General features: G+C 36.6%; 1 protein-coding gene across 3 annotated transcripts in view; it reads left to right on the top strand.

Annotated features, from left to right (window-relative positions):
• CENPE (centromere protein E) overlaps positions 1 to 16,605 on the top strand; it is a 38,110-nt gene that overhangs the window by 7,587 nt on the left and 13,918 nt on the right. For 2 of the 3 annotated variants that reach the window (XM_048305004.1, XM_048305003.1), the window contains exons 12-31: positions 18 to 137; positions 1,188 to 1,346; positions 1,689 to 1,833; positions 3,629 to 3,723; positions 4,037 to 4,093; positions 4,175 to 4,342; positions 6,333 to 6,407; positions 6,659 to 6,781; positions 7,142 to 7,276; positions 7,860 to 8,037; positions 8,496 to 8,650; positions 9,665 to 9,979; positions 10,817 to 11,128; positions 11,323 to 11,481; positions 12,306 to 12,515; positions 13,072 to 13,362; positions 13,469 to 13,627; positions 14,427 to 14,669; positions 15,195 to 15,404; positions 16,312 to 16,602. In XM_048305004.1, the coding sequence (XP_048160961.1) occupies positions 18 to 137; positions 1,188 to 1,346; positions 1,689 to 1,833; positions 3,629 to 3,723; positions 4,037 to 4,093; positions 4,175 to 4,342; positions 6,333 to 6,407; positions 6,659 to 6,781; positions 7,142 to 7,276; positions 7,860 to 8,037; positions 8,496 to 8,650; positions 9,665 to 9,979; positions 10,817 to 11,128; positions 11,323 to 11,481; positions 12,306 to 12,515; positions 13,072 to 13,362; positions 13,469 to 13,627; positions 14,427 to 14,669; positions 15,195 to 15,404; positions 16,312 to 16,602 (3,600 nt within the window). The remainder of the gene's footprint in view (positions 1 to 17; positions 138 to 1,187; positions 1,347 to 1,688; positions 1,834 to 3,628; positions 3,724 to 4,036; positions 4,094 to 4,174; positions 4,343 to 6,332; positions 6,408 to 6,658; positions 6,782 to 7,141; positions 7,277 to 7,859; positions 8,038 to 8,495; positions 8,651 to 9,664; positions 9,980 to 10,816; positions 11,129 to 11,322; positions 11,482 to 12,305; positions 12,516 to 13,071; positions 13,363 to 13,468; positions 13,628 to 14,426; positions 14,670 to 15,194; positions 15,405 to 16,311; positions 16,603 to 16,605) is intronic. The other variant, XM_048305005.1, reaches the window with a different exon arrangement.

The following is a 16,605-nucleotide window of genomic DNA, read 5'->3' as shown; positions in this document are numbered from 1 at the left end:
AAAGAATGTTCTTCCAGTTTGCCAATACAGCCAAAGGAATGAAGAATACACCAAAAGTCAATGAAGTACTTGATGATGATGCCCTCCTGAAGAGATACCGCAAAGAAATTCTAGATTTGAAAAAGCAGCTGGAGGAAGTATGTAATAAAATAAATCTATCCTTAGTACTGATAGCTATTTGGAGACCACCTGTTTTAAACCAAAAGCAGTTAAATTTGGAGGGGTAGGTGAACTCTTTAAAGCAATATCTGCAATTTTTTTTGAGAGAATCAAAATGGAAAGGGTGATGTGTAGTCTGGAACAACTAATGATAATCAACATCTCTGTGTGAAAGCTAAGACTGAATGATATCAACTAACAGAATTGTCAGTTGGTTACACCTAATCAGTAGGTTAACATCGTTAAGAAACAGAAATTTGTGATGCCTTACAGCACACTTTAACTGATCAAAAGAAACAATTAATATAATTAAATAATGTAAGAAGTGATTGAATGTCTGTTAAAGACCCCAACTTCATATTATCTCCTCCCTTACTGATGTCTAACTTCAGTTTGAGTTGCAGGAAGTTGCAACTGCATGAATATCCCTGGAAAAACTTAGGTCATGTATAGGTGGAAGTTGCATTTAGAAAATGAATAATAGCAACTTCTCACCAAACAATGTAGTCTCTCATGTTTTCCTTTCTCTAAAAACCTGTGGAGCTGTGGAACAATCTTGCAAGTCTTGTTAGACCACAGATGATAAAGCATAAAGCACAATTAAATAACAATGCTGAACATACTGTTCTAGTGCATTAAATAAAACTATGCACACTTTTTTATTGCAAATTATAAGTATCCTTAGAGAAAACTTTTAGAATTTTTTTTTTTTTAATGATAATGAATTTGCAGCATTCTGCAGGTAGTGAGTTATATTTGAAAGAATGCTTTTTTTTTTTTTTTTTTTGTACATAGAAAAATTTGAGGCTGTATTGTTTCTGGGAGTTTTGACCACTTTTAAATACGAAGTCTGCAGTAAAATTGTAGACTAAATTGTCAGTTTCATAATTAATGCTTAAAGATGCCTCTTCCAGACTTAAAAGAGTGTATGTGTAGAGTTGTTTTTAAATATCAGTAATTGTGTATCTTCTGTAGGAGTAGTTTCTGCTCTTAAAATGTCAGTTTGATTAATATTCTCTTTATGGAAGGTGTCTTCAAAAACTCAGATTCATGCAATGGAAAAGGACCAATTGGCCCAACTGTTGGAAGAAAAAAATTCCCTTCAAAAAGTACAGGAAGACAGAATACGAAACTTAACTGAGATGCTGGTGACTTCTGCTTCCTTTGCCTCAAAACAGAATGTTAAAGTAAGCACCTGTTCTAGATTTTACTTGATAACTCTGAAATACTTTGCAAAAAGTAATATTAAATACATATGTTTATATTAATAATGAAAAGTAAGTATGATGGGCAATTTTCACATCTCTTTCATATTTTTAGAGGGCGAACTTTTAAATTAAGTTCAGAGTATCAATTCAATGTTGCCTTGTGATAAGCAGACTCCAGGGACTTTTTTGCTTTCCAAATAATTTTGGGGAAACTGCAAAAATACTGTCTAGTTAACTGCTGATACAGAACTAGTCTGAGGCAACATTTATTCTTCCTGGTGGTTTGGTTTTATCACTTCTTCTGTAAATACTTTTTTAAAGGCCAAGAGAAGAAGAAGAGTTACTTGGGCTCCTGGTAAAATAAGCCAGGGAAATGTGGGCTTTATTGAAGACTTTGAAAATGCAATGCTGACTGAAACAAAAAAAATGAAGTTGTCTCTGCCAGCAGTACCAGATGTGGAGGATTGTAAGTAACTTTGGGGAAAAAATAAGGAAAGTCTGCAAATCACCTTTGAAATCACAAGTAATCCCTTTTTAATAAATCGAAGTTAAAAAGTAAATTAATTTGCTAACAATACAAAAACTAACTTTAGTTGGCACTATAATCAGATGATATTTCATGAACTCCGTTTTAAAAGCTGCCTGCAAGGAAGTCTCATTCGTCTGCCAGCAAAGAATGCTGCCTGGAAGGGAAGTGAGTTTAGCATGGTAATACCAGTAGTTCTTGTGCTGGAAATAAGGCTTTTCAAATAAAGAGGGAGAATAAGTCTTATTCTTCAGGTGAAATAATGTGTAGCATGGCCATCAGGTCAAGGGAGGTGATACTGCCCCTTTCTCTGCTCTGCTCTCCTGAGACCGCACCTGGAGTGCTGTGTCCAGCTCTGGAGTCCCCAGCACAGGAAGGACATGGACCTGTTGGAGCAAGTCCAGAGGAGGACCACAGAGACATCACTGGGCTGGGACACCTCTCCTATAGAAAAAGCTGAGAAAATGGGGATTGTTCAGCCTGAAGAACAAAAGGTTCTAGGGTGACTTAATTGCAGCCTTCCAGGACCTGAAAGGGGCATACTGGAAAGCTGGAAGGGACATGCAGAGATAGTGGGGGGAATGGTTTTAAACTGAGATAGTAGGTTTAGATTAGATATTGGGAAGAAATTCTTCACTGTGAGGGTGGTGAGGCACAGGTTGCCCAGAGCAGCTGTGGATGCCCCATCCCAGGAAGTGTTCAAGGCCAGGTTGGATGAGGCTTTGATGAATCTGGTCTGGTGGAAAGTGTCCCTGCCCATGGCAGAGGGGCTGGAACTAGATGGTCTTTGAGGTCCTTTCCAACCCAGACCATTCCATGATTCTGTGAAATTCCTGATAAATAACTTTGCAAGCATTGCATTACATTTCCCAAAGGGAGTAAGCTGATTCTTTGATAGCACAAATTAACAAAACTCCAACTGTTCTTGTACATGCTTCTCAAGGAAATTGCTTCTACCACCCCACCTTCCCTGAATATTGAGCTTTTAATTTCTTAAAACCAAAGGTTAGAGTTGTGAGGTAAATGGCGGGGTCTACACAAACACTTCTTCTGTGCAGCCTACCCCAAGCCCCCAGTTTTTGTGGAAAGTGTTCTTTAACTCAGACTATCCATTTGACCCATGTTATCCCCACAAAAAGGAGGAGAAAAAATGGAGAGGGGTCTGCGTGTAAAATTCCAAAATCCTCAACAAGAAAAGGAAGTCATTACTCAAATATCAGATTGAGACAGAGAAATTCAAGGACTCATAAGAGGAGCAAACTGAAAATTGGAAAAAAATTTTCTAAGAAAATTGAACTGAAGACAAGAGGACAATTCAGCAATATTGCTGCTGAATTACATCTTCTTGCATCCTTATTACCTACCCTTCAGTCAAACTTTTTTGCTTGTATGTGAATTTCCTGGGGCTTTTTTTCTTTATGTCTTGCAGATTACTGTTGAGTGGTTCTTTCCTTGACAGTCAAACTTTTCCTAGTCTGTAGTTAAGTATATATTCTAGGTTTGGTTTAGACTTCATTAACTTGTGATAAGATGGCTGGCATTAAGTATAGGGACTGGACTTCAGTGGTGTTCCCTTTCATAACAGAAAATCATGAGAGTCAGAAGTCCTACTCAGTGTGCTGTGTTTTTGCCATTGAATGATTGTTTCCAATGTGGTAGAACTATTTTATGAGAAAATTGTTGATGCTCTGTTTAAAACCTACTGGTACTTTTGTTAATACATCTTTCTTTTCAGCTACCTTAGAGAATTCGGAATATGACAGCCCTTCCCTGATGGTTCCTGATCAAATTTCAGAAGCAGAATGGATTGCTGGTCCTAACATGAATTGGGTAACATCATAATCTGTTTTGACTTTCTAATACTATGCATATGCATAACATGCTTCTCAGTAAGATCAGCCTTACTCTTCTGTAGGACACCAGTATTCTGTGTCTGCAGAATTACTGAAACTGGTTAGAAAGTCTCTTGGACATGTCTGTGGAGCTGTGGTATGGTTCTGTGCTTCTATGGGTTTGTGGCAGATGATCCAGTCAACTTTGGTCTTTAAACAGGACTAGCTGTGAAAAGACAAGCAACAAGGAATATAATGCTCAACTTGCTTGATCTTGTAGATCTGCTAACTGAGAGTGCTTCTTTTTCTAGACTCAGAAAGACTTTGAAGAATCTGTGCAACTCTGTGAAGCATTAGCACTAGAAAAGGTAGGTCTGTTCTGAATTTTCTAGAAATAGGGCTGACATTGCAGCAACAGCTTCTAAAAGTTTCTTGTGCTGCTTCTTCAGGATATTGCTGTAAATGAGGTCAACGTCCTGCAAGCTAACTTCAATAACCTTGTGCTGGAAAATGAGCAGTTGAAATCAGAAATAAATGAAATTAAAGAGAAACTGAAGGAAAAAACAGAAATAGATGAATTCGAAGCACTGGAAAAGCAAACACAAAAAGATCATGAGGTAAGGCATTGAAATAGAGATATGAATTGTCTATGCTCAAATACTTTCTAGAGTTTATTCAGTTTATTCAACATTCAGCCTTGGATGTTGATTCACAAACAGATGGTGTTATAAGCTCCATTCAGCAACAGAATAAATAAACCCAGGTCTTAAACTGGATTTACTTGGAGTGTAGAATTCAGACAAATTTTTGGAGAGTTCCATACTGAAGCCTGGTTAAACATGTATTTGTGTGTATATATGTACCTATGTTATTTTTATAAATGTGTGATATGAATTTCAGTCTAGACTTCTGAGGCAGTTGTTTTGCTGCTTAAATACATTTTAGAACTGGTTTGAAGTTAAAATATGGTTGCTAAACCATATTTCCTATATTTCTTGTGTGAAATGTCTTGTCTTACAACCCAAGATAGTCCATGGATTACCAAAAGTCAGAGCTATGTGAGCATTAACTTTTAACATATTTTTTACCTTAGTCATAAAATTATTTTAAAATAATAGGAAAAACAGTAATGTCTGGAAAATCAAAACATTGTATTTTGTGCCAGGAAGTCACAAAAAAAAGTGAAGTTATCTACTGGATAACTTAGAATATAGGAAATGTTGACTTCTAGTTCTTTTCACCTCTTTGTGTGGTTACTGGAGATGTTCCTTGTTAGTCCAAATGCTTATGCTCCGATTCTGTAGTCTAAAATACTTACTACTTGTATTAGGTTCTACCTGCCTAAAGGCTAGACTGTGAAATAAATTATGGTTAAAAAAAACCCAAAAAAACAAAAGCAGCAACTTGAGGTATTGAAGCATGGATGTATTATTCCATTTCTTTCCTGATACCTTTGCTGGACATTACTCGTGCACATTAGTCTATGTAATATTCTCTGATCATGACACTAATGTTGAAGTTTGTTACATCCTTTTGCATTGCTATTTCAGGTTACAATTTAACAATGTCACTGCTTGTTTGCATTGTGTTCCCTACAATGATTTATGGATCTTAAAGAAAATTGATCTATAAAATATTATCATTTAGCTTGTGTTTAAGATTCTTTTTAGAAGATGATTTGTATGCTAGACTGAATGTGCTATCTTCCATGTTTAACAAATCCTAAATTACAGTTTTCCCCTGCAAAGCTTTTGGGTATCTAATAACAGATGCAATGTCTGAAGTAGTTTCCATTGCAAGCATTGCTTTTTGAATTATTTGTTTTCAGATATCTGAAGACAGTCCATAAAATGTAAGCATTTATTGATATCCATGTAGCAGATTAATTACAGCAACACTGAAAGGTCACATACTTCACCAAATATTAGATCAAATATATCAGTTTACACAGGTAAACTACATTGGAATACTCACAGGAGAGTGCTTGTTTTAAAGCCTTTCACTGATCTTAAACTTGCAGATTGGATTTTCTTACCTTTGCTTGTGACTATACATAAGTACTTGTAGATGAGTGCTTATTGTAAAACTTTTCTAACAAAGACCAAAAGAAAGAAATTGAAAAAGCTCCTATCTGGTCGTCTACTTGTGACTTCTTTAAGAGAATGCCACTGAATGTGTTCATGGCTTGTTTCACTTCTCATTCCTGTTAGTGAATAGATTAAATCATAAATATCTGCACTGTGTCATAAAAAGCTGCTTAACATGACTAGAATTTGAAGTATCTTATCTGTACAATTTCTGCATTAATTGCTTTGATCACATTGCTCTTGCTTGTCAAACTATTGCAGATTAAATTGTACTTGAATCCTTTCTAATTACTGGGAAGCTAAACCAGAGCTTTGCATCTCATCTCTCCATTTTGAAAGGATACATAGCATCGTGCTTTGTAGCTGTTTAAGTAGATGTGTGAGTATGTACACGGTTTGCCCACTAATAAAAAAGAAAACAGAAGATAGACCTGGCTTGTTTTTATGGTGTTGGCAACTAAAACTACGGTGTGGGTGCTTTCTAACATCCTCTGCAATTTTGCTTTAATTTGCTCCACAGATTCAACTAATGCATGAAATTACCAACTTAAAGAATCTTGTTTCAAATGCTGAAGTGTACAATGAGGAACTTAAGGTGAGCCTCTCCATGAATTTGCAGGTAGTAAGACTTGTATGAAATGTGCCTGGTCTGTTTAGCTCGAAATACCGCATCTGCTGAGGACAAGCTGGACATCATTGGGCTCTGGTTAATCTGACCAGCTATAAGGAGGATATCTCTAAAAATCATGAATGCTTTCCATGTAGGTTTTGATAAATTCTAACCTGAAAAACCAAACTGAGCACTAGAAGCTTCTTTCTCCCTTTTTTTTTCTCCCCATCTTTTAGGCAGAAATAAATTCTAAACTGGAACAGCTGAAAGAGAAAGAGAACAAAATAAAAATACTACAGAATCGTGTAGAAGAATTACAAAAAGCAAGAGTGGAACAAAAGGAGACATCTTTCTCAGTGGTAAACTTGAGTTTTCTAGTGGATTGAGAGATCACTTTGGTTTTCCTGAGTTGAATTAAGTTTAGGTATAACCTGGGTATGATAAGCATCTGCTTCCCCAGAGATGTGTTAGGATATTTTGTTTTACAAAGCTTAAAATGCTAATTACTACATATCATACAGCAGTACTCTGGGGAAGTCAAGCTATGGGAAACACTGTTCTTTATCCCATCTCTCAAACAGCCTGCTACTCTTCCTCTTAATGTAAACTTACTGAGTTTTCTAAGCCTGCATTTACGTTTCAACCACAGTAAAATGAACACATTTGCTTTATGATAGTTTTATATAGTTTTTTACTTCTTTGAGTATTGTCTTTTTCAGGGAGATTCTGATAAACTAATTGAGGAAATTCAGCAGCTGAACAAATCCCTCTTAGACAGTGAAGCTGTAGCCTTGGATGCCAAAAAGGAATCTGCTTTTCTCAGAAGTGAAAATTTGGAGTTGAAGGAGAAGATGGCAAGTACTTGTTGAACTGCATTTATAGCTGTAGCAAATGCTTCCAGACTAGTGAAGAAGGCCACCAGTGTGGTGGAACACTAGTTAGTAGCTTTCTCCAAATACTTGAAGTAATAGTTTTATTATGCAATTTGTGGAAAATGGGTCTTCAGGAAAGAGATAAAAAGAAAGTAAAGGCTTTTTCCACAGGAGTGGGTGGTTAGTTTTAGGTTTGCCAGGAGAGAGAGTGAGCAAAGAAACAGTCTTTAAGGCATTATTAGGACATAAGACTTCAGACCTAATTTTACCAGAGAACAAAGAAGAGTAAGAGAGGTGAACTCAGAAGTGGTATGGAGCTTACTTTGAGCTTTGAAAGAGTAAAGACAAAATACAGCAGCAGTTATGGCCCTGACCTCTAAGGTATGTTTTGTTACAGGATTCTGACAGGAATGCAGTTGTTAAATTCTGCCTTATTCTGCCATATTTATCAAGGTCAAAGCTGGTCAGAGTGACAACAGAAAATGTACCAGATGCATTATTTAAATGTCAAGCACAAAGACTTTTATTTTGTGTGTGACTTGCATGTTGTATTGTTTTCCTGAAGAATGAACTCTTAAATAACCACAACCAAATGCAAAAGGATGTTCAATTATACCAAAGCCAAATAGAAGCGGGAAAAAGCAGTTACAGAAAAATGCAAGCTGACTTGCAGAGAGAGCTGCAGTCTTTATTTCAAGAAAACACAAGACTGACTTCGCTCATGGAGGGTAAAGTTCCAAAAGGTACTGTTCCATGTGGTGCCTTTTCCCTGCTCCCCCCCTCCTCCCTTTTCCCTGTAATGGTGGGAGGATAGGCAAGGCTTTGGCTCTTGTCTTCCTCAATACTTGGAGACTCTGTCAGTATAAATATACTGGGATATCTGGTATTGTGGGCATGGAGTAACTACTTGAGCACTTCCTTGAACTTTTTGGAAGACTTCAGTTTACAGATGGGTTTGTATTTTGCACAGTCAAGTTAATTGAGGTTGTTGGAGAGAATCTAAAATAAACTGGATATCAACCAAACAAGTGCTGACAGAATTCAGACCAGGAGCTTAGTCTTTTAATTATTGGCCACAGTAAAATATACTTTTCTGGAATTATAACGATATGACATCCATATACATTATAAGTCTTCTGCTTAATTTAAAACATGCTTTTTTCTCTTGCATTTGCTAATTAGTCTAAACTTAATTCTCTAGATTTGCTCTCTCATGTGGAGCTGGAAAAAAAGGCTGCTGACTTAAAAGGAGAACTAGAAAATGCTTTGAAAGAGAATGCACTCCTACAAAAACAAGTATATGAGCTATCAGAATTTCAGTCTCTACCAAATACTGTTGAGATGCAGAAGAAAGAGGTAAAACAAAATCTAACCTTTTTTTTTGGTTTTGTATTGTACTTCACTGGTAATGTACTAATGGAGGCCTATTGGATATGAAGTTTTAAAGCCAAAAGTTGTCATAAGTCAACCTGAGATTTTACAGTTAAGTTTGTTAAATTGTTGCTTCTCAGATATTTCATATTTGTAGCTAGGAGTAAGTTTAAGATCATATTTTTAGTCACTGTCTACTATAATTGATCATGATTTTCTAGTCCAACCATTTGCATGTTTATTTGCTATGGTCACCATTGATACCTGAATGTATAGTCATAATGGTGTTTCATCCTGGACACTATTCTAAAACTGGGGTTTTTTGTCTAATTGGGCAAAGAGAAAATGTCAAGATCTCTTAGCAAAAATTCTGCTTGAGAAGTGAGAGATTTACCTTGCAAATTCTGGAAAACTTGTTAGGAAACTTTTTTATTTCCTGGCAGGTAAGGGCTTAGTAGACTAAGTATGCTGTATATGTTTTAAAGGGTTTGTTTGCAAACACTTTCTAACTTTCTTTGTCCTAAGAATCCCTTGCTACTAAGCATGTGCAGGTGAAAATTATTCAGGGGAAGTAATCTACAAACTCATTAATGCTTTGCAAAAAGTTCCAAACCCTCAAGGGGCCTACTTCCACTAATCAGCAAAGCATAATTAGATGTTAACAACTTCATCTCTGTATCATGAAGAAAGTATTGATACATGTAAATATGCCGTTTAGGAGTCCAATCTTAGCTCAAACATAGGAAATGGGAAGTATTGAAGAATATCTGAAGAGTTAGAAGAGACTTTTCAAGACTTGGGAAAGGGCTTGACTGTCTTCCTTGTCTTTCAAAGATCCTTTGCTAGACAGTTCCCTCCCAACAAAGTAAAACCCAATGTATTGTGGTGTATGTTTGCCTGTACTTTATTTCCTGTATCTTCACATGTACCTGTTTTTTATTAGGTAGGTATGGCAAATACTGATTTAGAAAACACTCTATATTGTTTTTCTGTTGGCAGATTCTTGAAAAATGTGAGGAGTTACGCTTATTAAAATTGGAAAATGAAAAGCTGCTTTCTGAAGTAGCTGATAATGAAATGAGACTTAAACACATGACTGAAGAAATTGAAAAATCAAAAGACAATCTAGCAGATGCACAACTGAAATATGTGAAGTCTGATCAGCAATATGTAGCAGTTAAACAGCTCCATGAAGAAATAGAACAAAAATACATAGCTGCATCAGAAACCAATGAACAAATGAAGCTCCAAATAGAATGTCTGCTGAAAGAAGCACAAGAGTCTAAAACAACTTTGGATGAAGTGAAATTAGAGGTCAGTGTCAGCTTGTTCCTTTTTACATATGAGACTTGAGGAATTAATTCATAGTGTTAAAAAAAAAAAAAAAAGAGGTTTTGGAGAAATACTCTTAAAAGGTATAAATGACAATATCACTGACTTCCTCTGGCATGAGTGGATATTACTTATTCTGTGCCAGGGGTATAATGCTGAAGGATTATGCAGCTCTGTCCTCCACACAGCTCAATGGTCTCTTTTTGCAGGTAAAGAAATACATGTTGCTCCAGGTTCTCATTCTGTATTCAATCTTTTAATTCTTCTTTTCCTGTTCTTAAGTAATATCTTTATTACGTAATTTTTTTTCCCATCAATGCTGCTCACACCTACTCTATATAAAGTCATAGAAACAAAGTTTCCTCATTAGGAACTGGAGACCTTTCAGAACAGAAGTTCATTCAAACTAGAGAGTATAGCCACAGAAATTTACCTTTAGAAAGGAAAAATAAATATTAAAATATTTAAGAAGAAAAGGAAGTTAAATATACATATTTTTGACAAAGCTTTGGGCACTGCTATGGTTGTCATATTCCAGCTATGGTTTTGATAACTGCTAATCTATGCTACAGTTTCATGTTAATGCTGTGTTTTAGTAAGACTTTTGCTGCTAAGGAGCAATCACAGGACAGTTCCATAAACAAATGCTTATTTAATGTGGGCAAGAGTATAAGCAGTGACTTAAAGAGAAATTACAAACTTGCTAGCTAGCATCTCTTATCCTTTCTAAGCTCATAAAAGGATCTGTGAGAACACGTACACATAATGGGGTTCCGCATTACAATGAAAGTGTCTGGTCTTTTCCTTTGCAACCTAAAGCTCTCCAGCAAAATGAAAGAACTGGAAGAAAAAACAGCAGAGCAAAAACAACTTCTTGAGCTAAGAGAAAATCTTATTCAAACTCAGCAGAAGTTAAATGAAATGGAGCAATTAAAAGAGCAAGAAAGGATTAGTGAATTGAGACTGGAGACCAAGGATTCAGAGGTCCAGGCAGTCTTGCAGCAGCTTGCTGAATGTCAGGAAGAAATAAAAACTTTAACCCAGCAAAGAGATGACCTGAAGCAAAAAGGGGAGTCTCTCCAAGCTGAGACAGAGCAACTCAGAGAGGATATAAAGGACACTGTTTCAATGGTAGGAATTTTGCATTTTTAGCAATAGATCATACATATTAAGAAAAAGCTTATTATTTTAATAAGGTATATTAAAATGTATAGGATTGGGAGTTTATGTGGTTGTTTTTAATCAAGGAATGCTTACTAACATTACAAAATATTTGTTTTTTCTTTGTAAATTTTCTTTGTACAATTTTCTCTCATATTCTTAAGAACATCTTGGCACAAGAAGATCTGAGAAATACACAAAATTCTCTGAAGGAATCTCAGAATACTGTCAAGAAGTTGGAAAAAAGTATTTCTGAAAAAGAATCTCAGATTCTGAGTGTTGAAGAGGCACGAGGGAAAACCATTAAAGAACTCCAAATACGGGTAAAACTTCATGCGATAATTACAAGAAGCCCAGTTAATCTTCTTGTAGTCTCTTCTGCATGTCTTTCTAGGCTCTTCGTAGCAAGTGGGCAAGAAAATAGTACTGCCTAATCCAAGTCTTTACCAGCTGCTGCTGTTTCTGGAGAGCTTCAAGATGTAATGTGCACTCTAATAAACCTCTGCTTAACTAGTGTGCCCCATGGTTATGGATTTGAGTGGTGGCATTGGATGGGGAAATGGAAGAGGAGATAAGGGTTACTTAAGTGTAGAAATGAGGCTAATGGTTTGTAACAGTCCCAATGAGAAGTGCAACACATGATTGTCAATGGCAGCTCACATCCCAACATACAGAAGGCTGCTGAAATGGTTTTTGTGCCTATTTATTCAATAATTGGCAAAGAAGGGTGCTGAGAATATCGTCTGGTGCTCCCCTGGCACAGTTAATCTGGTGGGAGAATCCACAGTACAGGAGATGGGATTTTTGTTGAAGGGTGTTAGCTACCTGTAAGTCAATGGTGGTGGATTCAGAATTTGCATGCTTTGGAACAGACGCATAAAACATAATCCAGTAGGTTGATTCTTTGGCTTCTTCCTTTCAGACATTTTCTAGATAAAAATCTGGCAAATATTACAGAAGATACTACCAAACAGAATTTAAACAAAACATGTGGTAAAGGCCTAAGACTTGGTTTTGGAGCTCTTCTACTTTGGTTAAAGTGGTTGGATGTTAAAAATACTGGAGGAGAGTGAATCAGACAAAGCTTTGGCATTTAATTTTGTTTTGAATTGATGGAAATGCTGTCCTTCACATATTTTTTAAACAGATCTCAGAAATGACAGAAGAAATTAAAATCATCACATCAGAGAGAGATCGGCTTGCTGAGGAAAAATCCAAAAGTAACAGCTGTAGAGAGAGTGATCAGCTTCAGGTGCAAAAGGAACAAATCATTTTCCTTACCCAAGAGAACCGTTCATTGCAGGAGAAGCTGGAGATTTTACTTTTGAAAAAAGAAGAGTTTGGGGAAGGAACTCTGGTAATGATGCAAAAGCTGTAATGGAAAGCTTGCTTATTTAAACTTTCACTTGAGTGAAATAATTGCAAAAAACACTGCAGAAAAGAGCATGGTACTTGACTGTACCTCATTAAGTTTATTATGTACCTCCAAGTTTATTGTGGTTTACCTGAGATATACCCCAGCCATATTGGTTTATATATATATATATATATATAGACATCTAGTAGGAGAATGATTGACTGTAAATAGAATATTAACTTGATAGAGGATAGTAATGATCTGTACTGATCTGCACAAGAATGTTCTATAATTAAGTAGCTGAAGGTAAACATTACTCATCTAGAAAGGGTGGTTCTGCTTTTTTAAAGCATAGGAAGAATTTACTTTTTTCCTGGCAGCGAAAGGGACATCACAACCAACACTTCCTGTAACTGGATGTGCTGATTACACCTCTGTGTGTGTGTTTACAGCAGTGCCCCTGTTTGTTGTACATAATCAACCTGTCAAAGGTGTCAGATAAGCTTCTCCTAAAGCTACTTCCTGAATGTGTTGACTTGCATCTCTTACAAAATAGATACCACAGATGCAAGGACAGTCCATGGAGCAAGAGTTGTTTCTTCTGAGAGAAGAGCTGAGCCAGGCACAAAGGAAATTGCATGAAATGGAGGAAGCAAAGGCCAATGAATATCAAGGAGAATCTGAAAAAATGGAGAGAACAGATGTTATTCCAAAACCACATGACTATGAGGAAGTGAGCACCCAGACAGAGAGAGATGATGTTGATGATGGTTTTAAAAAGCAACTGGAGAATCTCCAGAATGAGAGAGACCAGCTAAGAGAAACTATACAGGAGACAATTAGCAAGGTAATAAAAGCAGTCCTCTTCCTGGAGGAGGACAGCTTTAGTGGATTTCTCCCTTAGATTTTGGAAGTGTTGCTCAGGTGTTAATGTACTTTAATTGTGTCCAAAGAACTCACAGATGCAGGAGGAGTTGAGATGTACTCGTGAATCTCTTGGACAACACCAGGAGACTATTGTGGAGCTGAAAGGAAGCATTTCAGAGAAAGAAAATCAGCTCTCGAAGGCACAAGAGGCATTGAAGGAAAAAACTGATGAACTGCAGCAGAAGGTCAGAAGCAGTTTTGTCAAGGAAAGCAGGAGTTCAGTCGGGTTTGGCAGCCCATGTCTTCTGCAAACTTCAGTTTGTAGGGCTCCAGTAAATGTGATAAAGAAACCTATGCTTTATAACTAAGTATGTCTTGCTGCTGAACGACTGAATGTTGTTTGGAATCAACAATGCACTTTGACCTCTGTGCGTTTTCCAGTCTTGAACTTTTTTCCTTCTAATAATGTAACTGTAATGTAATAATGTAATAATGTAGCTGTGCCATTCTAAAGATCCTTGAGCAACTTTAAGACAGCTTAGCTCATTTTTTAATTTGTTGCACTACTATAAATTTGTTCTCTGCTTATTATTTTCATGTCTGAAGCCAGTGTGGATTTTAGGCTTCATTTTAGCAAACAGTAATGTCTCTTATCTACTGTGGATACAGCAATTGAGGCATTTTTATGGATTTAGAATGCCTTGCATGTTTTTCCACGTTTACTCTGACCTACCACTGAGGCAGAAGCACTGACATTTGATTGGCTTTTAGGCAAAGTCGTTACATCTCTTTTTAATTACTATACCAGGAAACCATTGGGGATGTCTTCCTCAAAACAATCCATTTACAACAACCCACGTGTACAGACAGTGCTTCTGAGTGATGATCCAATAACACTCTTCAACACAAACCTGATTGCTGGGACAAGAAAATTTAGGAACTCTAGAATGTTACTGGTTTTTTTTCTCCAAAGCATCAAATTCTTTTTGCCCATGCAAGAGGTGATTACAAATATCAATGCTGGTTTTGATTTGTTCTTTCCAGCTCACTGAAGTCACTGAAAACCTGACTCGTGTCTCAGCTGAGTATGGCAAGCTACTGGCAGAAAAGGAACAAACTGAAAGAGCAGTGAATGAGCAAGTGTGTCAGCAGCTGGAGAGAATCACTTCACTTAACAAGGAGAAAGATGAGCTACAGCACATGGTAGAGACATATAAAGAAAGGGAAGAACATTTGTTAAAGGTTCAGAGGCGGTCACAGATTTTGGAGGACAGCCTAACAAGCAAGGTGAGGGCTTTTGGTGTTTAGTCACTATTTTGTATTCTGATGTTTTATTCCCAATGTGCCAAACTTTTGCTCAACGCAAATCTTACTTAATTTTTAATTCTCAGCAAATCATTTTTATGGTTGGTAAATGAACATGGGCGAAGGATTTTGTCTAAGTTTCTTTATTGATGTTTATTAATAACATCCTAAACCTTTCTCAGCTTTGTAACCCATTGGATTTGTTCACCTCTGGAATGAATGTCAATTTATCAAATGAGTGCAGGTTTAATTTAATAATCAGTACTTGAACTTGGATTCCAGCTTTGTAAAAGGCACTCTGTAGACAGCATGAACTTAACTGTGTTTTGAATCCTTGATGCTTTTCACACTTTCTGAATAACAAGTTTGGATTGGAAGCTTTTCTACTTTGGTTAAAGTGGTTGGATGTTAAAAACACTGTAGGAGGGTGAATTAGACAAAACTTTGGCATTTAATTTTGTTTTGAATTGATGGAAATGCTGTCCTTCACATATTTTTTTTAAACAGATCTCAGAAATGACAGAAGAAATTAAAATCATCACATCAGAGAGAGATCGGCTTGCTGAGGAAAAATCCAAAAGTAACAGCTGTAGAGAGAGTGATCAGCTTCAGGTGCAAAAGGAACAAATCATTTTCCTTACCCAAGAGAACCGTTCATTGCAGGAGAAGCTGGAGATTTTACTTTTGAAAAAAGAAGAGTTTGGGGAAGGAACTCTGGTAATGATGCAAAAGCTGTAATGGAAAGCTTGCTTATTTAAACTTTCACTTGAGTGAAATAATTGCAAAAGACACTGCAGAAAAGTTGTGTTACTTGACTGTCGACCATTAAACAGCAGATTTATTGTGTACTTGAGATATAGGCCACCCATATTGTTACATAAGGATATCTAGTATCAGGATATGACAAATGTTCTTCTCTAAGGAAAACATTGATGTGATAGAGGATGGTGATGTTCTGCAGTGATCTGTACCTGAATGTGGTTTTTATAATTAAGTAGCTGAAGGTAAACATTGCTCATTTGGAAAGGGTAATTCTGCTTTTTTAAAGTATACGTAGAACTGACTTTTTTTCCTGGCAGTGAAAGGGAAATTGCAAGTAACACCTTCTGTAAATGCATGTGCTGATTGCACTTGTGTGTGTGTGTGTATATATATATAAAGATATGTATATATACACTTCAAAAGAAAAGTAAAGCATGTGCATCTATTTTAATATTGAAGGGGCAGTAAAGAAATTTCAAGTAAATAACTGTCTCGGCCTACCTAGCATTATGTACTGCTGATACTAGAAATACAGATAAGGTCTCTAGTTTTGAGATGGGAGGGGTTTGTTGTTGGGCTTTTTTGTTCTTGTTCCCCTCCATGCTTAAGCTAAGACAGTGAAATTCCGCTTCTGTAACTTCTAAATGAAGTTCTTGCTTCAAGTTTTATTTTTACATGTCCCTTTTTTCAAGAAACTTGAATTGCATGTGGAATTTGGTCAAATTTTAATGGTCTAAAAAATTGCAAATCTCTCTAAAGCAGTGCCCTGTTTGTAGTACATAATCAACCTGTCAAAGGTGTCAGATAAACTTCTCCTAAAGCTACTTCCTGAATGTGTTGACTTGCATCTCTTACAAAATAGATACCACAGATGCAAGGACAATCCATGGAGCAAGAGTTGTTTCTTCTGAGAGAAGAGCTGAGCCAGGCACAAAGGAAATTGCATGAAATGGAGGAAGCAAAGGCCAATGAATATCAAGGAGAATCTGAAAAAATGGAGAGAACAGATGTTATTCCAAAACCACATGACTATGAGGAAGTGAGCACCCAGACAGAGAGAGATGATGTTGATGATGGTTTTAAAAAGCAACTGGAGAATCTCCAGAATGAGAGAGACCAGCTAAGAGAAACTATACAGGAGACAATTAGCAAGGTA

This window comes from Corvus hawaiiensis, chromosome 5 (genome assembly GCF_020740725.1).
Source record: "Corvus hawaiiensis isolate bCorHaw1 chromosome 5, bCorHaw1.pri.cur, whole genome shotgun sequence".
NCBI lineage: Eukaryota > Metazoa > Chordata > Aves > Passeriformes > Corvidae > Corvus > Corvus hawaiiensis.
The sequence above is the reverse complement of the archived record's forward strand: the minus strand, read 5'-3'. Positions and strand labels throughout refer to the sequence as shown.